This window comes from Eleutherodactylus coqui, chromosome 7 (assembly GCF_035609145.1).
Source record: "Eleutherodactylus coqui strain aEleCoq1 chromosome 7, aEleCoq1.hap1, whole genome shotgun sequence".
Classification (NCBI taxonomy): domain Eukaryota; kingdom Metazoa; phylum Chordata; class Amphibia; order Anura; family Eleutherodactylidae; genus Eleutherodactylus; species Eleutherodactylus coqui.
Genome location: NC_089843.1, coordinates 208803994 through 208827108, shown reverse-complemented (window position 1 = coordinate 208827108; position 23115 = coordinate 208803994). Strand labels below are relative to the sequence as shown.

Sequence of the window (23115 nt, the reverse complement as noted above, 5' to 3'; positions counted from 1 at the left end):
GATGGTGGAATGTCATTTTTTTTTTTCATTTTACTCCACTTAGAATTTTGTAAATGTTTTTCAGTACATTATATTATACATTAAATAGCACCATTGAAAAATGCAACTCGTCCTGTAAAAAACAAGCCCTCATACAGCGACGTAGAGGGATATATATAAAAGAGTTAGGATTTGATAAACGGGGGGAGGGAAAAAAAAAAGGGGGCAAAAGAGAAAAAAAGGAGCCGTGTCATTAACCCCTTGCCGCTCCATGACGTACCGGTACTGACCTCGCGCTATCCCGCAACGGGAGCCGGCTGTCAGTGACAGCCAGCGTCCCGCTGCAACAGCGGGGGGGCATCGGAGATGCACGCCCCCGCTGTTAACCCCTTCCCTACCGCCATCTAAGTAGATCGCGGCAGGGAAAGAGTTCACAGAGGGATCGCGCTCCCTCTGCGTCTCCGGCCGGCACTCGATGTCATCCCGAGAGCCCGGCCTGTCACCATGGCAACAGTATTGCCTATGCCTATGATCGCTGTATAAGGCTCTGCCATGCCTTATTACAGCGATCATCGGTACAGTGATGTAAGTCCCTCAGAGGGACTCAAATACTGTAAAAAAAAAAAGAAAAAAAAATGTAAAACAAAAATGTTAAAAAACCCCTTTTTTATGCTTTTTCTAATATCAGCATAAAAAAAGGTAAAAAAAATTTAAAACCCCACATATTGGGTATTGACGCGTCCGTAACGACGTGTACAAAAAGTTGAACATGCTTTTTATTTTGTACAACAAAAAGCGTTAAAAAAACCCGCTAAAAAACAGAGGCAAAATGCTAATTTTTAGCGTTTTGCCTCACAAAAAATGCAATAAAAGTCATCAAAAAAGCCGTACATTCCCCAAAATGGTAGCAATAAAAACTACAGCTCGTCTTGTAAAAAATAAGCCCTTATAGAGCTCTGTACATAGAAAAATAAAAAAGTTACAGGACTTTGAATACAGCTATAGAGAAAAAAAAAAGATTTCCAAAAAAAAGGCTTTTTATTGCAAAAAAGTGTAAAAATCCCCCCAAAAATATAAGAATTTTGGTATCGTTGTAACCGTACCGACCCGCAGAAAAAATTTTGTGTGTCATTTATGCTGCATGATTAACGCTGTAAAAAAAAAAAAAATCTATGTCAAAATTGATGCGTTTTCTCTCCCTGTTATAAAACAAAAATAATAAAAGTTTTACGATATTTACTATGTACCCAAAAGTGGCACCGATAAAAACTACAGCTCGCCACGCAAAAAACAAGCCCTTATAAGGCCGTGTTGACGGAAAAATAAAAAAGGTATGGCTTTTGAAAAATGGAGATGGAAAAATACCAAAAATCGCTTGGTCCTCAATGCCAAAATAGGCCATGTCATTAACGGGTTAAATAATGTACTAACTTCCTCCTCTGGGTCATTAAGACGCAGGGATACCACATGCGTAACTTTGTTTTTCTTTTTTTTTACAAAGTAAAGGGAGACAAGTGTTTTTATTTTAACTTTTTTTTATTTTTGTCCCTTTAGGGGACTTGCACAGAGACCCATCCGGACCCCCTGATCACATTCCGGGGGTCTGATGGTGGCAGCTCTTTACATGCTGCAGTCGCATAGACCGCAGCATGTAAAGGGTTAACACAGCAAAAATCGGAGTTTTTCTCCATTCTCTGCTGTGTAAGAGCTGGTGCCTGGCTGTCCTCTGACAAGCCAAGCACCAGCTCTCCCTGCCACAGAGACCATAAACTGGCTTCTGACAAGCCGGTGGTCTCTATGGCAACCTGTAAACAAATCAGTGCAGGACTTTGAAAATAGAAGCGGGAGATTGACGGCAGATTGAAAAACAGAAGCGGGAAGATATTGCCAAAGTCCTGCACTGCTCTGTGTGGGTCTGCACAGCAGAGCACACTGCCACAGCTTATGGCAGTGTGCTCTGCAGCTCCCATAGTGAAACATAGCCCGGAAAACTTCAGGCCTATATCGCTATGGGCAGTGGAGCTTGTCCCGGAAGATTTTCGGGCGTGCCACTCAAGGGGTTAAAAAAGTATAACAAGAAGGTAATGGTAAGCTATTAAATCCTTATTGAAGAGACCTAACTCGGGCCTCATGGTAACAGCGATGTCGTTTGCTTTCTAATCTCGACATGCTGAAAGCAATACTTTAGTTTTTTTGTTTGTTTTCTTTGATGTAACCGAAGTAGTGAGGGCTTGTTTTTCCCAAAATGACTTTGATTTTCTAATGACACTAATTTGGGCTGTACATAATGCATTGGATGATTTTTCTTCTGGCACGGTGGGGTTGTAAAAAAAGGTGTAAATACCAACTAAAAGAATTATTCACACTGGATGATTATCGCGCAAGATTCGTTCCAGTGAACAAAAATGCATGATAATCGTTAAGTCTACATCCAAAGCCATCATTTACTATTAGTTTGTCACTCACTTTCAACCAATATAACAATCATCGCTGATTTACCGCTGAGTGCAAACGCTCCACATAGAATGTGAAGCGCTGAGTGACAAGTCTGCGAGAATTGAGTGATGGTCAGCGACGATCAGCCTGTCTAAACACTCTGCATGAGCGCTAACCAGCAGTGACGTCAGCCGCCCGTGCAGATACTTTAGCTGACAGTCATTCTGTGTAAGGCCAGCTGCACACAAACGGACTTGCATTGTGGCGCACCACGGTTCCACAGTAAACACTGTTCATTGCATGCTATGGAAAAATCGATTCTTCCTGCACATTCAGGGAAACGAATTGCAATTTCTGCGAGCGGAGGGAAAAAAAACGCAGCATGCTCTATTTTTCTGCGGTGTCCGCACGGACAGCTTCCATTGAAGGTCGTGGATTCTGCTTCATCACCTAGCGATGGCGTGGATAAAATAAACAATTTTTTAAAAAATTAAATTTGTACTGCACAAATCCGACGGCAAGCCACTGGGTCCATTCGCAGTACAGATACAGAAGAAAGGTACGTGTGAGCACAGGGCTGGATTCCGCTGCGGGCTTCCGCATGCGAAATCCGTCCTGTTTCTGTGCACCCAGCCTAAATGTAGCAGTATTCTAGATGACCATTTTGATGACTGCGGCAATACCAAATTTATGGTGTATATTTTTTTCAACTTTTGCATAATAAAAAAATAATTCTTTTTTTTTATCACTGCATTTCAAGACCCACAATTTTTATTTCTTTAATTTTTTTAAATTCTTGCTTATGGAGCTTTGTGAGGCTTGCTTTTTGTGGGACAACTTGTAGCTTTTTTTTGTATTATTTTGGGATACATAGGTCTTCGATTACTTTTTATTCTAGTTTCGGGAGATGGGATGAAAATAAAGCAATGATAAGATATTTTTTTTTCCCATTTACGTCAATCTGTGTGGCATAAGTATTACATTAATATTACCGTACAGGTCGGTGAAGGTATTTTTTTTCCATAGTAAAACAGTGTGTGAGGGGAAATTTTTATTCATTTCTTTATTTTTCCACACGTTTTTTACATTTTTCGTAGTCCCACTAGAAGACTTGACCATGCGATTCACGCTCCTTGTATTGTAGCATATAAAGCCTGATGGGCTATCATATATGGCAGACCTAGGAAGCTTTGGTAAGGCCCCCGGCTGCTACAGCAACCTATTGGTACCACACGATTGAATTATGGGGCTGCCAATGGGCTTACAGTCCCAGCTGTATGTTAGAGCTGACACCCATGTGCATAGTGCAGGCACAGCTTCTTAATAGTGCTGCGCAGGAACCACATTGCAACAGAACCTACTGTATATTTATACCAGTTAGGCCGCCTGCACATAGGCGGAAATCCCACGGCGGATTTCCGCCACTGAAAGCCTGCATAGGAGTGCATTACAATACGCACTCCTATGCAGACGGCCGCGGTTTGGCCGTGCGAAATCTCGCGCGGCAAACAAACCGCGGCATGTCCTATTTTTGTGCGGGGATCATCACTCACCCGGCCTCCGGCTCCGGTCTGCGCATGCGCCGGCTGCCGGCACATGAAAGAGCCGGGGCCGCCGGGCGCGGGTGAGTACGCGCTCGTCTCTGCAGGCGCTCGGGTAGGGTCCCGCGGCGAGAATTCTCGCCGCCGGATCCGACCCGCTCGTCTGCAGCCGGCCTAATATAGATTTACACAAATATGCCCGTGTGCAGCCGGCCATAGTTCAGTGGTTCCTAATCAGTGGCTCACGAGTCACTCATATTTGGTGACCCTTTACTGGTTGGCCAACTATGGAAGTCCTGAGTTATGACCATATGCTATATATTAATACAGACATATCCTATATACAGGGAGAAAAGCGCCATACCCTTTCATTTAATCTTAACCAACTCATTCAATGTACAGCATAGAAAAAGACTGGAGGAGACAGTGTGTTGCATCAATGCCACGTATTGTATAACAGTGATATCAAGTACTTACTTTGGCAGATACACGTCTGTCCCTGTCTGTTCTTCCTCACAGTTATCAATTTCCAAATTTCCATTGTGAAACTGTCCGCCAAGAGTTGCCTCTATGTTCTCCTTCATGCCTTCTTCCCTGGAAGCACATTTCTCAAGGATCTCCCCTGACATACAAGCTTCTGCAGGTTCCACTTCATTTCTAGGCTTTGAAGACTTTCTTTGCTTGTTAGATTTCTGTCTCTCAGACTTCTTTCTTGCTACATTCTTCTGTGTTTTCTTCCTTTTCACTAGGTGTTCTTCCTGCTTCTCTTCTGCTGGTTTTGACCTAGTCTTTTTGGCAGCAGCCTTTCCTAAAATATAAACCAAAGCAAACTAGGAATGTTATCAGCATCTGGCGTGTTTTCTAACGCTGCGATATCGCTGCGTTCTTTTAACGCGATTCTCAATGGGACTTTCTAAATGTTAAAAATGCATTGCAAGCTTTGCGATTTGTTTTTAACATTAGAAAGTTCCATTGACAATGGCGAGAAGAAAAAAAAAGCAGCGATATCGCAGTGTTAAAAACACACAAATGGGTAAGAGCCCTAACACATACGGTGGTTTCACACCTGCATCAGTACAGTTGGGTGGCGGTTATGTCGCAGGTCCGGCACAAAGTACCAGAAGAAAAAGGTGTTGCATGCAGGGCTGTTTCTTTTAGCAAAAAGCTGGGCAGCTGAGTGGAAAGTGAATGGACCCAATTATATAGTCTATGGAGTCCGTCTTGAGCTATTTGTTTCCACCATAAGACGAAGCCTTCGACCACAGGGATTCCCCTTTCCTGCTCCCCGAGTGGAGCAGGAAGCTGGAACGCCGAGTGCAGATGCAAAAACACCCTTACCACTGGAAGAAGAGACGAACACATTGATAAGTCAAAGCAAGCATTACATAACCCTGCATCATAATTGCACAAACACACGAGAGTAGACAGGCTTATCAAAAGGATGCAAAGAAAGAAGATCCAGCAGGAATACCAGAACCGACAATGCTGAGAGGTGTTTAGACATGCACGCCTGGGGAGCGGACCAGGACCCTCGATCCAAATGTATCAAGCAAAGTGAAAAGAAGTCCAGGCACCATCAAACGGTGCATTTAAAAGGTCATCCAGGCAGGATGAAATCTTTATTGCACAACCCAGTCTGCAGCAACATTTCGACTCTAATGTGGCAGGGTCTATGTTAAGCACCGTTTGATGCTGCCTGGACTTCTTTTTCCTTTGCTTATCAAAAAGTTGCAACAGGAAACACCTAGGCCTTTGTTCCTCAGGATACTGTAATACAGGATGTGCAGAAACTGTTCACCCCATTAAGGAAAAAAAAATATTAAAAAAAAAAAAAAAAAAAAGCAGGTTTGCAACATTGACATTCCCAGTATTTACTGCAATAAAATGGCAACACCCACAGAAAAGGCGATTGTGCGTGCTTTGGCTGTGGTAAACCAATAGTTCAGTGACAGAGACAGACAGGATGCTGCTCAAGCCCCAGCGGTGCCCATGTTAAACCGTAGCATGGCAATAAACAAAAATGTTGGAGTTGCTCTATAAGCATTTTGTTTCTTCATCTCTGAGGATTAAGTTTTGTATTTATTTTTTATGTTTCATCATTCTTTAACTAGTTTTATTAAAGGGAACCTGTCATGGACTTTATGCCTTCCCCACAGAGGGCAGCAGTGAGTCGTGCAGATTTCTGCGATCTGTCACTTATGGGGTAATGTGCAGTGGTGAAGAACTTAGAGCTCATTTCTGTAGCTGTCAGCAAGAGAGGATTCCAGTTTATTCCTGAGGCCCTAATATCCTGACTGATAGTTCCCTAATATACAGTATAACAGACCATTAATGAGGGTGAGTGGGGTTACCAGACACTCAGGAATAAAGGACTCCTCTTGCTAGAAACTTTCCGAAACAAGCTATAAGTTTTTAACCCCTTAAAATCATGGCCTATATTAGGCTTAGGGCTTATTTACACGAGCGTATATCGGCCGGTGTCCGTCTGATACACGTTTCCATCTGAGCATTCCCTCCCCCTCACTGACTCTCTCCTCTGAGCAGTTTGCAATGGGAGTGGGCGGGATGGGTGGGGTTAAGCTCCTGTAAATAAGCCCTTAACCCCTTAATGACACGGCCTATTTTGGGCTTAAGGACGCAACAATTTTTGGCGGATTTTCTTCTCCGTTTATCAAAAGTCATAACTTTTTTATTTTCCCGTCGACGCGGCCGTATGAGGGCTTGTTTTTTGCGTGGCGAACTGTAGTTTTTATCGGTGCTTGGGTACATAGACTATATTGTAAAACTTTTTTTTTTTTTTTTTTTAATGATAGCAGGGAGAGAAAACGCATCAATTCTGCCATTGTTTTTTTTTTTTTTTACAGCGGTACTCATGCAGCATAAATGAAACATTCCATTTTTTCTGCAGGTCGGTACGGTTACAACGATACCAAAATTTTTACATTTTTTTTAGGTTTTCCCACTTTTCTGCAATAAAAACCCTTTTTCTGGGTAATCTTTTTTTTTTTTTTCTAAATTGCTGCATTCAAAGTCCTGTAACTTTTTTATTTTTTGATGTACGGCACTCTATGAGGGCTTATTTTTTGCGAGACGAGCTGTAGATTTTATTGGTACCATTTTGGGGTACATACGGCTTTTTTGATCACTTTTATTGCGTTTTTAGTGAGGCAAAATGCTAAAAATTAGCATTTTGCCTCAGTTTTTTAGTGTTTTTTTTTTGCGTTTTTTTCCGTGCACAGTCAAAAGCATGTGCAACTTATTGTACGCGTCGTTACGGACGCGACAATACCAAATATGTGGGGTTTTATTTATTTTTTACCTTTTTTTATGCTAATCTGAGAAAAAGCATTAAAAAATGGTTTTTTTAACTCTTTTTTTTACATTTTTTTAAATTCTTTTTTTAATCTTTGTTTTTTTTACACTGTTTGTGTCCCTCTGAGGGACTTTAACCACTGCCCTGATGATCGCTGGTATAAGGCATGGCAGAGCTACTGCTCTGCCATGCCTTATCGCTTTTACTGCGATTATAGGCACAGGCAATACAGGACGCCAGTGTCTGGCGTCCTGTTGCCATGGAGCCGCGCTCCCTCTGTGAACTCTTTCCCTGCCACGATCTACTTAGATCGCGGCAGGGAAGGGGTTAACAGCGGGGGCGCATCTCCGATGCCCCCCCCGCTGTTGCAGCGGGACGCCGGCTGTGACTGACAGCTGGCTCCCGCTGCGAGAGAGCGCGGGATCTTATGTGATCCCGCGCTATCTCCAGGACGTAAGTTTACGCCCTGTTGCGGGAAGTACCAGGCTGCCAGGACGTAAACTTACGCCCTGCAGCGGGAAGGGGTTAAAGGGGTTGTCTCGCGGCAGCAAGTGGGGTTATACACTTCTGTATGGCCATATTAATGCACTTTTTAATATACATCGTGCATTAATTATGAGCCATACAGAAGTTATTCACTTACCTGCTCCGTTGCTGGCGTCCCCGTCGCCATGGATCCGTCTAAATTCGCTGTCTTCTGGCGTTTTTAGACGCGCTTGCGCAGTCCGGTCTTTTGCCTGGTGAATGGGGCCGCTCGTGCCGGAGAGCTGGTCCCGCGTCGTCATCGTAGCTCCGCCCCGTCACGTGTGCCGATTCCAGCCAATCAGGAGGCTGGAATTGGCAATGGACCGCACAGAGCCCACAGTGCACCATGGGAGAAGACCCGCGGTGCATCGTGGGTGAAGATCCCGGCGGCCATCTTGGAGAAGGAAGAAAGAAGTCGTCGCAGAGCGGGGATTCGGGTAAGTAATATATATATATATATATTTTTTTTTTAACCCATCCCTTGGGTTTGTCTCGCACCGATCGGGGGCCTATTGAAAAAAAAAAAACGTTTCGGCGCGAGACAACCCCTTTAAGGACGAGACTGTTTTTTGGGGCATTTTAATCTCCCCTTTTAAAAAGCCATAACTTTTTTTTCCATCGACATGGCCATATTAGGGCTTTTTTTGCATGAATACTAGTTTGTATTGGTACAGTTTTCTGGGTACGTAACACGCATTGGATAACTTTTGATAATTTGTTTTGGAGGGCAGGGAGAGAATACTCCTCAACTCTGCCATTGGTGTTTTATTTATAGCATGAATCAGGCCGCCTTAAAAACACACGTTTTCTGGGTTGGTACGACTGCAATACCAAAATGTATATTTATTTAGGTTTTTCGAATTTTGCACCATAAACCACTGTATTCAAAGTCCCACAACGATTTTATTTTTCCATCAACAAAGCTCTGAGAGCTTGTTTTTTGCTACAGTTTTCATTGAAACCATTTTGGGGTACATACAGAAAGTGCTTATGCAACACAGAAATCAGCAGACAGCTACTGTATAGGGTAGTACACTCTGGTCTAAGAGAACATTGGACATGAAACTTTGGCATTCATCCCCTCTAGCGCCTAGCAGTCGTCGCAATTAATATATCGCTCCTATATTTTCACACAGGATTAGAGATGAGCGAGTATACTCGCTAAAGGCAATTGCTCGAGCGAGCATTGCCTTTAGCGAGTATCTCCCCCGCTCGAGACTGCAGGTTCGGGTGCCGGCGCGGGGGAGCGGTGAGTAGCGGCTGTCAGCAGGAGGGAGTGGGGGGGAGAGAGGGAGAGAGAGATCTCCCCTCCGTTCCGCCCCGCTCTCCCCTGCAGCTCCCTGCCCGCTGCCGGCACCCGAACCTTCCGTCTCGAGCGGGGGAGATACTCGCTAAAGGCAATGCTCGCTCGAGCAACTGTCTTTAGCGAGTATACTCGCTCATCTATACACAGGATCAATAATCACTTGGGAAATGCAGGCTGAGCGCGCTGTAGATTACTTTCGGCCATCCACCTCCATTTACAGTAGACAGGTAGTTATTCATAGATGAACAACTGCCTGTTTACAGCGGCCGATCGTCCTTGGATTTTTATTCCTGCCTAAAGTGAATGACGAATGATTTCATGAAAGTCCTCAAGCTGACACAAAGAACAAGAGAGCCGCAAAACTTATGCACAAGCAGGATTTGCACCAAAAGTTTCTACTTTTCTATACTAGTATTTCTGGTGTACAGCGCTTAGTAAAATTCCCCTATAGTCTTTAAAACCGCTGGGCTCAGGGAGTAGAGGTCTACTAGTTGGGCTCCCGCACGGCTTATCAATAAGCAAATAGGAAGAGACCAGTCGGTTCAGTCAAGCTAGGTAGGCAGAAAGCAGATGGGAGCCACTCAGCGGGACACTGAAAAGTTTTTCAACACCATAGCGTTACAGAGTAAAATGCATTCCATGGTTATCAGGATGCCCTCGTCCGTTTCATGGTGGTCACCATTGGGGCATCATGTCTCTACCGACCTCGATAAATAATGTACTGGGGGTGGGGGATTATAGACACGAAGTAATGTCCCTTTTAAAGTAAAATCATGCTGAAAAGTAAGAAGCACTTGATAACAATGGAGTCAGTAACAAAGTATAAAAATATACATACAGATGCAGCAAAGTTTAAACCCGCTGCGATAACGTTCCGATAAGATAATTTTTGTAGAAAAGGTAAATCGAAAAATATTGAAAAGAAACTGTGGCAAACAACTTTCCTTAAGAGCTCATGCCCACGAGTGACGTGCGATACGCCCGCGGATTTACACCAGGGGAGTACAGCAATTAAAAACAAACAAGTGTCTGCGAGTGATCGCGGATTTCCGCGGTCTTCATTAATGGAGACCTCCCGTGGCGTAAATCTGCAGAAAATAGAATATGCCGCCTTTTTTTTCCCCGCTGCGGAAATCTGCGGTAGAATTCCACATGTGAGCACTGGCAGGCAGAAAGCTATTAGGTTCAATAGAACCCAATAGCTGCGGAATTCACGCATGTTTTTCCGCAGCAGGAATCGCTACGCGATTCCATCTGTGAGCATTCACCCTAAAGCGTTACGAGTCAAGTTAAGCTTTGCTGCATCAGTACACCTTCATGTAAACACACTAACACATCTTACCTTTCCTAATTCTTATGTTGAATGTCTCTTCTAAATCATCAGCAATAATCCAATCGCTCTTTCTTCTGGGACTGGATCTAATTGTCTGCATCTGTTGTACTTGTTTGGTAGGATTCAAAAGGCCATTCTCTATATGATCACAATAATCTTCTTGGTTTTCAACCGGCAAAACATCCTGGTTAACACTTTCAATGCCTTCTATATCTCGTGTCAAATTAGCATCTTGAGACGAAGCCACTTGCTTTTCAATGCCTTCCGCAACCGGCTGCGATGCAGCATTCTGAGATAAAGGTCTGAGCTGTTCAGTGCCTTCCACAACTCGTAGCAGAGCAGGTTCCTGAGGTACACAAGCATCTGCTTCTGTATCACTGGGTGTAGAAGCATTACTGGACTCCAGATTTACATCCCTGGCGAAGTGAATCTGCGCAACTGCAGTATTATCTATTTTGAATGATGCGAGATCCTGCGTTCTATTCAGCTTTATCACAGTCGGCTCTGATTCAAAGTTCTCATCGTCATCGTGTAGAGCAGATTTCTCCCTCTTACCAACATGACCGGTTTGTATAGATTTTTTCTTCACAGGATTTATTAAAAGGTTTGATTTATTCATGTCTGACACGTCTTCGATTTCAAACTCTTCCTCAGTAATGGCAGCTGCGGGTAAAGTGTTCGGAGCTTTGGAGACCGCAGGTGACCTGATTAAAAGTATAAAAACAAAAGTTAACGTGAAAACTAGTGACCATAGGAAGTATAACTACTTGGAGGCTACACAATAACACTTTCCGAAACTAGCTTTTTTTTTTATCAACTTAGTGGTATAGAAGCATGCTTTCTGCAATAGGAGTTGTAATGTTCAATGCCAATATTTTGGGGTACCTTTAACATATTAACAGTTAGTAACTCTCTTTTGAATGGAACTGGAAAAAAATAAAATCACAACAAAAATTCAACCATTGTTTTTTACATTTAAATTTTGGGCTGTTCATTGGGCAGCATAAATGTTACCTTAAAGGGGTTGTCCCGCGAAAGCAAGTGGGGTTATATACTTCTGTATGGCCATATTAATGCACTTTGTAATGTACATTGTGCATTAAATATGAGCCAAACAGAAGTTATTCACTTACCTGTTCTGTTGCTAGCGTCCTCGTCTCCATGGTGCCGTCTAATTTTCAGCGTCTAATCGCCCGATTAGACGCGCTTGCGAAGTCCGGTCGTCTTCTTTTCTGAATGGGGGCGCTCGTGCCGGAGAGCGGCTCCTCGTAGCTCCGCCCCGTCACGTGCCGATTCCAGCCAATCAGGAGGCTGGAATCGGCAATGGACCGCACAGAAGACCTGCGGTCCACCGAGGAAGAAGATCCCGGCGGCCATCTTCACAAGGTAAGTAAGAAGTCACCGGAGCGCGGGGATTCAGGTAAGCACTGTCCGGGTTTTTTTTTTTTTAACCCCTGCATCGGGTTTGTCTCGCGCACCGAACGGGGGGGCTATTGAAAAAAAAACAAAAACGTTTCGGCGCAGGACAACCCCTTTAAGGCCTCATGTTCATGGGGAAAATCAGGCCCGCCGCGGATTCTTCATGCAGAATCCCACAGCGGGTCCCTCCTTTCCTGGGCACATGAGGCTAAAAAGAAGAATTTACTCACCTGTCAGGCGCGGCCGGATCTTCTTTCTTCGGCCCAGCTGATATGCTCAGCACACCAGCAGTGTGCCGCGCGCATGCGCCGGGCACTCCATTTTTGTAAAAAAAACTCCTGGTCTCCCGCGCGCGGAGAGCAGAAATTCAGGCGCGGGTGTGCCGTGGATCCAGACGGCTTCCATAAGCTTCAATAGAAGCCTGTGGGAGCCGTCCCCGCAGGAGACCCGCACTAAAAATGGAGCATGCCGTGTTTTTTTTTCCCGCACACGCAATCCGCGCCTCAAGGGGAAAATGACATCCGCAGGTATTTAACTATCTGTGGGTGTTCAATGCATCCCTATGGGGCGCGGATCCGCGTGCGGGAAAAACGCTGCGGATTTTAAATCTTATTTTCACCGTGGACATGAGGCCTTAGTCCGTCAGTCAGTACAATTACAGCAATGCTAAAGGCCCTTTTACACGCTACGATTATCGCTTTGACAACTGCACGACTGAACGAATTGTGAACGAACTGCCGACATCTTTGAATAAAATTACTCGCACCTAATAATCTGTATTTTCCCTCATTAGCTTATGTAAACTCAGTAGCAGCTGGGCGTGGGTCTGTCACGTTTCTGCCATGCTGCCTGGCATTATGGTGGATATAATAGTGCAGGGTACCACGCTTGGGTATTTTCTCAGGTGTTTTGGACTAGATCTTCGACTGAAGCTACAAAATACTGCTTGACGGATTTGACTCCTACATTTGCGCTGTTAGATGCATCAAAAGATTACATAGTTTAAGAGCAAATCATTTTTTATTTTAAGTCAGGTATGCTTAGACAAAGGCAAACTTACCCTATTTTTCTGTCACCTAGAACTCCAGCTGCTGCAATCTTAAAGAAAACACTTGAAAGACTTCTTTTCCGTGTTTTCTGATCATTGGTCTTTTCTGCGTTTACCACCCTGAAGAATTGAAATAGAAAAAGATTATTCCTTCATACAAAGATACAAATGCATGTAATGGTATATTAGAGTGTATTCACACCACCATTTTTTTTTAACCCCTTAAAAATGTGGTCTTTCAAACTAAAGGCACATTTACACAGAGGGATGATTGCTCAAAGATCGCTAAAAAGTGATCGCTTGAGCAATAATTGTCGCGTCTAAACGCGCGGCCATCGTGCACTTTTCGGGCACTGCTAGCTGATCGTTAAATTCAGATCAACCTAAAAATCGTCCTTCAGCCTTATCAGCAGTTCTCCGCGGGGAGTGCTGATAGCATTTTTTCCCGTCCGAGAACAAAAGAACTGAAAGCAGATAAGAGCCCTCGAGCTATTAACTACCTTCAGCTAAAGGATTCATTTGCACACTAATAAGCTATTAAGTAGCTGAGTAGCTACTTAATAGTTTATGCAAAATGATCGCTCAAAGCTGTCACTCAAACTGTCGTTTGAGCGATCATCGCTCCGTGTAAATGGGCCTTTAATAGTGCAGGACTATTTTACAAGTCTGACAAATCTGATATGGTAATATTGTTGGAATACTTTTACTTATTCAAGTAATTCGGAAACTTTCATGTGAGACATCGCACTTTATATTAGCAGTAAAATTTGGTTGACAGGTTTTGCATTTATTAAAATAAATTTTTTTTGACAGAAAACTTGATTTTGTATGCAAAACTTTCATGTGTTCTATGTTGTCTCAAAGTTCTTCTATTTAAAAGCAACTTCAGATCACAAAGCCACAGAAGAATTTGGGAGTTCAAACTTATAACAACTTTTGACACTAACAACAGAGGGTTAAATTCCTCAATAAGATTCATGTGTGAATGGGAAGTATAAGAAATCTCTAGTACAGATAACACTGCTGGCCTGGTGACCCTCTAACACTCTAATACGCCATTTACACTGACAGCTGATCACTCAAACGATATAGTTTGAGTAACAGTTTTGAGAGATCAACTTTGCATACTTTATAGTAGTTACCGTATATACCGGCGTATAAGACGACTTTTGAACCCCGAAAAATCTGCTCTGAAGTCGGGGGTCGTCTTATACAAAAAAAAGAAAGTGTCAAAAAAAAAAGTCATTACTCACCTCCCCCGGCGTTCTGCAGCGCTGCTGCAGGCTGTCGCTCCCTCCCGGTCCCCGGCAGAGCATTGCTTTCTGAATGCGGGGCTTGAAATCCCCGCCTCCAGAAAGCTAATACTGTGATTGGCTAACTCACGCCGTCAGCCAATCACAGCCATTTAATGACATCATTGAATGGCTGTGATTGGCTGACGGCCCTGCGTCCAGAAAGCAATGCTCTGCCGGGGACCAGGAGGGAGCGACAGCCTGCAGCAGCGCCGCAGAACGCCGGGGGAGGCGAGTAATGATTTTTTTTTTTTTGCTCCGCTGTATTCCCGGCGTATAAGGTGACTGTTGGGGGGGTCGTCTTACACGCCCCATCGCCTTATACGCCGGAATATACGGTAAGTAGTTACTATAGAGTTATGTAGGCGCAGCTTGACACCACTGCTATCTCTTGCCAAACAATAGAGCCGTTTTGCATAAGCAAACAGCTGTAGTGTTCTCAGCGCTTGCAGAACACAGGCAGAGAGAATTTTGTCAACGCAGCCGGCTATGAAAACAGCCTGCTCCGCTGATAGAAGCTGATCGCTCAATTCAAGAAAACTTGAAGTGAGCGATCAACGACTCGGGCACGAAAACTGCACAATGTCAGTGCATTTAGACAGAACGAGAATCGCTCAAAAGATTTTGAGCAAATTTTGAGCGATTCTCGTTGTAATCACATCCATGCCTGTGCCTTGTCATAAATATGTGTGGGTCCTTCCTCAGACAAAATGAATTCTATCCATCTATTTCAATATTCCTGAGGAAGGATCCTGAGAGGTCCGAAAGCTCGCTGTAACGTCATGTATTTTTGTTAGCCATTAAAAGGTGTCATATCTACAAAATTACTTGGTTTCTCTTGCTGGGAACAATCACATTCAGATATATATTTGCATGTATACATATATGCTCTCAGTTATTTCCCACCTGTGTGCACTATTTTAAATTGTTAAAATATTGCGTTTTTACTTTTTTGTCTATATACACAATAAAAATGAAAAATGTAATTCTTATCAAGTCCTGCACTTCATTCCTTTTGTTTGTTTTTGAAGTATATATCTGAGGAAGTGTTTGATTACTGGATGTAGGTTATAGGTAATAGATAATCTCTACCATAACATGATTTAATATGATGTCCAGTCATTTTATTGAATTGCTACAAATATCACAATATGCATTTTTTCGGGGGGATTTTGTCTGTATTTTTTCGTATAATAAATCAGGGATTTAATGGAATTCTTCTTACTTAAAATTAAACATTAGATTTAATAGGGTTTTGTAAATGGCAGAGGTACAGTTTGACCTACAGTTACCATGGCAGCCATCAAACCCCCACAAATCACAGCTTGTGCACCCACCCTCTCCTAACTATTGGACGTCAGTGTCATCTTTGACCACATCGAGAGGTTAAATGGCAGGGATTGGCATTACCTCTGATCCCGGTAGCTCAACTGGAACCACAGCTGCCACAGACAGCTTCACTGTGGTGGTGCAGGCTCAGCTCCCGAGCCTTTAATAGGTCGTAAATACATAGCTTTTGGCATTTAGGTCCACCCACTCATTAAATAAATATATTTTATGGGGCAAGGAGGAGTTAAAACATTCAGTCAAGTATGACTAATATTGTCATTCAGTAGAATTTCTTGACAGACTGTACTGGAAATCACGTAATGCAGAGCTGCACAACCATTGTGGTCAGAGTAACCCCAAAACTTATAAAGGGTATTCCAATTTGCGACATTTATTGCATATAGATTGCAATCCTTGTCGATCAGCTGATCGTTCAAGTCTGTTGTCAGTGAAGTGCAGGGGAATACCCCTTTAAGAAAGCAAAAGCAAGATGCCCATGGATCTGGGCCATAACGCCTGGAACCCTTTTATCAAAATTTTTCTTGCTAAAAACACTCTTATAAATCAAAAATTTAAGTATTTGCCAAGTTTTTATTTATTTTTTTAAATGTGTTACTTTTTAAAATATTATATTCTGCTAAAACCAGGGGTTTACACGAATTATAAGGTGACAAAGTACAAACCTTTCGGCTGTGGCGTTACTGTTCAGCGATGACTTCACATTCTCAGATTTCTTCTTTAAACTACTGGGAGCTTCCAATGAAATAGTTTTTTCTTAAAAAAAGACAAATCCAGAAATCATATTGCAATCAACTGTTGTAACCGCAGTTTATATAATATGCAAATCTTGAAGTAATGGAAAAAAAATGCAAGAATATATACTGATCATAATGCAAGAGGCTGTCACGTTAAAAGAAAAATGGCAGAACCATTAACCCTTAAGTGCCCAATGACTTACAAGTACATCATGGGAGGGAGGAGGATAACCTTGAAATGCCATACATTAACAGCATGTAGATTGTGTGGGCTCAAGAGCTGAGCCCCTGCCATCCGCAAGAGCTGTCTGTGACCTACAGCCGATGCCCCACAGCTCGATAACAACCTTCTTCTGCTGACAAGACACTTCCACCCGATAGCGTTTCCTACTTAGAAGAGAAATGAGTAGGCAATGCAAGCTGGACTTGACGTCAGCACCAACGGAGCTGATACGTCAAAGTACGGAGGTCCTTCTAGCTGTCGTCCTAGATGAACGGCATGGTCTGCTGAAAATCAGACTGTAGACACCCAGCTAAGCAGGCTACTGGTAATGACAACACCGCTGTTGAAGGGTTAGATGAAGACTCCCAGGCGAATGCGTAGTAACTACAGCTACCATAACGAATGGGAGATGGAGACACAAGGCTCACAAATCTCATCAGTACCAGCCTTCTGAGACTGACAATGACCACTGCCTTCCCTTTCTGCCTGAAGCCCGTGGTCTTTGAAGAAGTCTAGTCCTGGAGATGGCATCTGAATGCGGGAGCGACAAACGCTAAGGATTGAAATCAGCATCAGAATATACTGTTTCATGGTCTCCTGCAAGCAATAGTGTAGAAGAAATGGCACCGGAAGACCGCAGTGCTCCCTCTGGATCCATCTAGTGTAAACACATGTGACAAGCCAAAAAAACGTCTTACCACTGGCAAATCTCCGCCATACTGGTTTCGGGGTGCCTGCGCAAACGAGAGAACCCTGAAAAATGTCATTTGTGAAATTGCTGAGAAGCCCCAGCAAAAGCTCTGCCGACACCAATTCCCACGTCTAAAGGGGCACGCCGGCCATAGAGCGAGTTGACTCATCAAACAAGCACAATGAGATGCATGACATCCCACTCTGGGGGTTAGGGAAGCAGTTGTCGGACAGGCTCCAGGTTGGACCAGCACCTTACACATTGTACCTGTGTAGGAAAAAAAACAAAACAAAAAAAAAAACGCTCAAGGAACGAAGTTGGAGATTGCTCTGAAGTACAGAGTACTCCTTATGGTAACAGCCTCGTCATCCACATAGAGGAGAATTTGTAGTCCGTTCTGCAAGTAAATCAGGGTCAGCAGGATCATTCATGCATCACAGATCACGAGTGACCCCTGTCCGCAGGACACGGATGACTAACTTAGCAGTCCAGTCTTCCTAGAAAAACTAGATGCCTGTTTGGTTCTGGGACCGCCTCTAGAGGGAGCGGACCCATAGTGGTTCAGCGAGTTCTAGAGCTGACCGGAGGGGAGCTGGTAGACTGATCTACAGCCCCCTAGGCTCCCTGTCAGAGAGTGAACCCACGGACTACCACTGAACTTTGATGGAACAAGACTGTTCGTAAGAGGAGCTATTCTTTGACTGACTGGGCTCTGGGAGGCTCCAGCAGGCGTCTCATCCTGTAATTAGAACTCGCACTAAGCCGCCTGCAAGAGCACTGCAGCGGCCACCATAGGGAAGCTAGCCATTAGGTAAGGCTCCCCTGTTCCAGAGAGCGGTATGTCTGCAGATCTCTATACAGTACTCTTACCATATGGAAGGCCCACAGATGTCAGCAATACCGGAATAACACTATTGTCTGTACGGCAAGATATGCCCCTGCTGGATGCAATCTCGTGCTACATAGAAAGCGCACATGATATGTGGCTCTGGCCGGCCCTGTCCGTGTGTCATCTGGACACTGTGCTAAGGCTGCCCGCAAGAACTGCAGGAGGAACAGCAGAGGAGCTACCGATAGGCCAGGGTCAGCCTGGTCTGGAGCAGACATGAAGAGCGACGCCTCCCGAGACTCCCTGCGCAATAAGCTCTGCGGTATTGTTATCCGTAATACGAGAGAAGCTCTGCTGGGTGTAAATCTCGCATCATAGAGAGAGCATACATAGTATGTAACTCTGGCCGGCCCCTTGGCGCGTGTCATTCTGGACTCGGACACTACGCTAGGCTGGCTGCAGGAAAACTACAGGAGGGGCAGCAGGAGAACCACCGATAGGCAAGGCTCAACCGGCTGCGGCGCTGACGTAAAGAGCCTTTAGATCCAGCATACCATGTGCAAGTATTCTGTCCATATGAAAATCACAGGGGCAGAGGGAACTACTTTATAAAGCCCTAGTCACAGAAGAACCCTAAAATAATCTTTATTGATATACGTTAAAAACGTTGGGCTTAAATGACTGGGGGGGGGGGGGGGTGTATTGACGCCCACTCCTAGATATTAGGGTGGAGATCTGATATATGTTTCCCCACCTAAATAGAGCCGTAAGTGACTAGATGATAATGGTATGATATGTTTTAGCATCCAAAAAGTTGCTTTCCACGTCTCAAATATTGAGACTGGGTAGATGTTTCAGAGTGTAGTGGAAGGTAGTGCTCAATTCTGATATATATTTATTTACAGCATATTCCGTACCTTGCACACACTCACATCTATGGCTCTCTCCAAGCCAGTATGGAGACGTTAATCTTAGACTATACATGCCCTGTAAGCAGACAACAGAACAGGGTCTAACCTGTTTGATATTACGTCTAGCCAAGACCTAGGTCAATTAATATGACCAGATTAGTGCACACTCCGAGCTAAGAAAGGACGCTGAGAAGGGGACAATACCCCCATAGGCTAAGGATAGATAGAACATATGTTTTAGCGTCCAAATAGTTGCTTCCCAAGTCCTATCTTGAGACTGGGTAGATGGTTCAGAGTGCAGTGGAAGGTAGTGCTCAACTCTGATATATATTTATTTAGATGCCAAACAGGCATCTAGTTTTTCTAGGAAGACTGGACTGCTAAGTCAATCAGCCGTATCCTGCGGACAGGGGTCACTCGTGATCTGATGATTTTAGGGTTCTTCTATTCTGTCCATATGGAAGGTACCACAGGTCTCCGCAAACCAGGAGTACATCTGACCACAGTCCGAACACTCTTGTCTGTAAGACGCGACAATCTCGACTGGATGTAATCTTGCACTGTAGCGAGAGCGCACTTTGCATGTGGCTCTGGCCGCCCCTGTACATGTGTCATCCTGGACTCGGACATTGCGCCAAGGCTGCCCTTTAGAAAACTGCAGGAGAGGCAACAGGGGTGCCATCGATAAGTCTCCGTCCGCCACAGGAAACACTAAAAATGCCACTGCAGCACAGTGGAGATGAGGGTCTAACAGGCCCAAAAGCCGGAACCTACAGTTACTGCCGCAGCCGAAACAAACAGCTGTGTAGCGGCCCTGCTTAGATGCCGTGTACTGGTCAAACAACCATGACGAGCGGCGACAACACCAGCCGCTGTAGAAATACATGCGGCGCTGCTGCAATACATGCGGTCATCGCAGCAAGAACACGTGGCGCCGCAGCAGTGGCGACGATACATGCGGCATACAAGCGCCTACCGTAATGGCGGCAAATACATGCAGACGCTACTAAAAGAAACGGCCGACGTAATGGCGGCTAATACCAGCAACCGCGCTAAACAAGAGAACTGCCGCATGACAGCAAATCAAGAAACCGCCGCATGCGGATAGTACGCATATATTAGCAAAATAAATATCAGTACACAAGACGCAGACGGCGCAACAAGTTCGGTCTGCACGGCGGCGGACTAACAAAATAAAACCACATACTTACCTCTTGACCGAGGTAGGGTGGCTTCCCGGCTCCAGCAGAGCTTCTCCCTACCATCGCCTGCCTTTAGGAAAAGAGGGGATGCTGGACCGCAAGAAGGGGGGGGGGGCTCTATGGCTGGCGAGTCACATCCAGGTTATGGCCTGAATGGTGCCTCCTTGTCTTCTAAGGGATCGGAGCAGACAACAGAAGGTTAGCTCCATTCTGTTCGCCCTCGTCGGCGGGTTAACAAGAAGAGTACTGGCTCCGTGTTATTCCCTGTTCTTTTGGAGAAAAACGAAACATAAAAGATGAAAAAAAATAGTCTCTGTAGGGAAGACAGTCTGCCTCCTACGATACTAAGCTAAAAACTGAGCTAGCATGATGCTGGCAGGGGGGGGGGGGGGTGTAGCTAGTGGGAGGAGTTAACACTTTTATGCTTCTTAGGTCTTTGCTGGGTCCCCCAATGATACAGACGAGTAATTTCCTCACCGCTACTGACATCTGTTCCCAATCACTCTCAAAAGTGATACCGTCAGGTTTCCTTTACCACCCAATCGATTGAAGTGCAGAATAGAATACAGGCGTTTGTGTGCATGATATATGTTTTCTGATATATTTGAATGAGGTTGTCGCTGAGGAGACAACCTTTTTTGATTTTTTTCCCCTTTAGTTTTAAGAGAGGTTGTCCAGTAACATTAGTTATACATGAATACATACCAGAGCTATTATTTCTCTTACTAGGAGTTGCTGTAGGTTTATCTTCCTTTGATCTAGTAGATAAAGGGGAAGCTTTTTTCATTTTAAAAGGAGACATCCATTCAGAGTTGCTTTCTTCCTCTATCACAAACTCATCTTCCAGTCTGTTTTCAAGAGAGAAATGTATAGTTAAAGGACTGCCTAAAATCTGCGGAATGACAAATCATGTACAGAGTTATCTGTAACTTACCTTTCTCTCTCTTTGGTTTTCGGCCAGGAAAAAAAATATCAGCAACTTAATCATACCAACTTAAGCCCCCTACAGTTTAGGACGGGCTCTGTTCGTTCCGCAGGAATGGTTTTGGACGAATGGAGCTTGTTCTGCTTCAGACAGCTGTAGCTCCGGTTTTATCAGTGCTGCAGACATGCTTGTGATCTAATTTTACAGCCAAGATTCTCAGCTCATCCCTAACACTGACAGAATCAGAACTGCAGTCATCTGAAGTGGGGTCAGAAATACTGAAATTAAAGTGTGACTGTAGAGCGGAGAAAGGGGAGTATTGGGGCACAGCGAGACAGGAGCAGAGAACAAAACATTCTCCTACCGGTCACAGCGGAAGAGTGACAAGGACTTCTGTTCATCCCCACCCCTATCAATCACAGAGCATATTTTGACTGAAACTGAAAAGATTAAAGGCCTCTGAACAGACGGCAGCCATCAGAACCCGACAACTTCGGCAGGACATGGGGATTGTCGCATGCATATGAAGGCCTCCCAAACTTTTCCACAACAGATGATGTCAGGGTAAAGAAGGGTCCTGGACAAGGAATTTCAAAACATCTGAGCATTTTGTCTTCATGGAGATGACCAACAAGCTGTCTGGGGCTTTCGTCACTGCCCCAAAGGGCTGAACAGTGTGTTCATGAGTTCGGTAAGTAAAGAAAAACAGCTGTTGGCTCAAACGGACAGCTATTGAAGGTGTATGGGCACCCTCATAATGTAAAGGGATTGTTTTTGATTACAACGGAGTCTTTGACCCTCTCACCTTTTCAAAGTTCCTTAATTTCAATTTTTTAAAAGGAGTTATTTACCTATACTGCTAAAACCGTATAATTATATATATATATATATAATATACACACACACATATATATATTGTATATACATACACATTTTTTAATACTATACGGTTTTAGCAATATACATTTCTAAAACCGTATATATTAAAAAAAATATATATATGTGTGTGTGTGTATATATATTATACAGTTTTAGCAATATATATCTGCTAAAACCGTATATTATAAAAAAAATAATTATATATCACATACATATAAATACATACATACATACATACACAGTATATACTCGAGTATAAGCCTACTTTTTCAGCCGACTCACCCTGCAGCCACGATGGTCTCCCCAGTGGTTCGGCAAGCTGCTCTGTAATCCTCTCCGCTGTCATCTCTCTCTGCTAAACGGGGCTCTGAATTCCCCCGCCATCAGCAAATAAGCACCGTGATTGGATCGAGCGTCAGCCAATCACAGCCGGCACCCGATCATTCACAGCCAGTAAATGACATCACCTTTTTTTTTTTTTTTACCTAGTCTAGCTAGGCTTATACTCGAGGCACCTAATTTTCCCATTTTCGTTGTGGTAAAATTAGGTGTCTCGGCTCAGACTCAGGTCGGCTTATGCTCAAGTATATAAGAGATAAAATATATACACTACCGTTCAAAAGTTTGGGGTCACCCAAACAATTTTGTGTTTTCCATGAAAAGTCACACTTATTCACCACCATGCGTTGTGAAATGAATAGAAAATAGAGTCAAGACATTGACAAGGTTAGAAATAATGATTTGTATTTGAAATAACATTGTTTTTACATCAAACTTTGCTTTCGTCAAAGAATCCTCCTTTTGCAGCAATTACAGCATTGCACACCTTTGACATTCTAGCTGTTAATTTGTTGAGGTAAGCTTGTGAAATTGCACCCCACGCTTCTAGAAGCATCTCCCACAAGTTGGATTGGTTGGATGGGCACTTCTGGCGTACCATACGGTCAAGCTGCTCCCACAACAGCTCAATGGGGTTCAGATCTGGTGACTGCGCTGGCCACTCCATTACCGATAGAATACCAGCTGCCTGCTTCTGCTGTAAATAGTTCTTGCACAATTTGGAGGTGTGTTTAGGGTCATTGTCCTGTTGTAGGACGAAATTGGTTCCAATCAAGCGCTGTCCACTGGATATGGCATGGCGTTGCAAAAAGGAGTGATAGCCTTCCTTATTCAGAATCC

At 44.0% G+C, this 23115-nt stretch overlaps 1 protein-coding gene across 4 annotated transcripts in view; it reads right to left on the bottom strand.

Annotated features, from left to right (window-relative positions):
* The window catches only part of CENPC (centromere protein C), an 89086-nt gene that overhangs the window by 20638 nt on the left and 45333 nt on the right, over nt 1–23115 (bottom strand). For 3 of the 4 annotated variants that reach the window (XM_066574293.1, XM_066574294.1, XM_066574296.1), the window contains exons 16-20: nt 20838–20980; nt 16205–16295; nt 12913–13020; nt 10443–11137; nt 4434–4764 (exon numbers count right to left, since the gene is read on the bottom strand). In XM_066574293.1, the coding sequence (XP_066430390.1) occupies nt 4434–4764; nt 10443–11137; nt 12913–13020; nt 16205–16295; nt 20838–20980 (1368 nt within the window). The remainder of the gene's footprint in view (nt 1–4433; nt 4765–10442; nt 11138–12912; nt 13021–16204; nt 16296–20837; nt 20981–23115) is intronic. The other variant, XM_066574295.1, reaches the window with a different exon arrangement.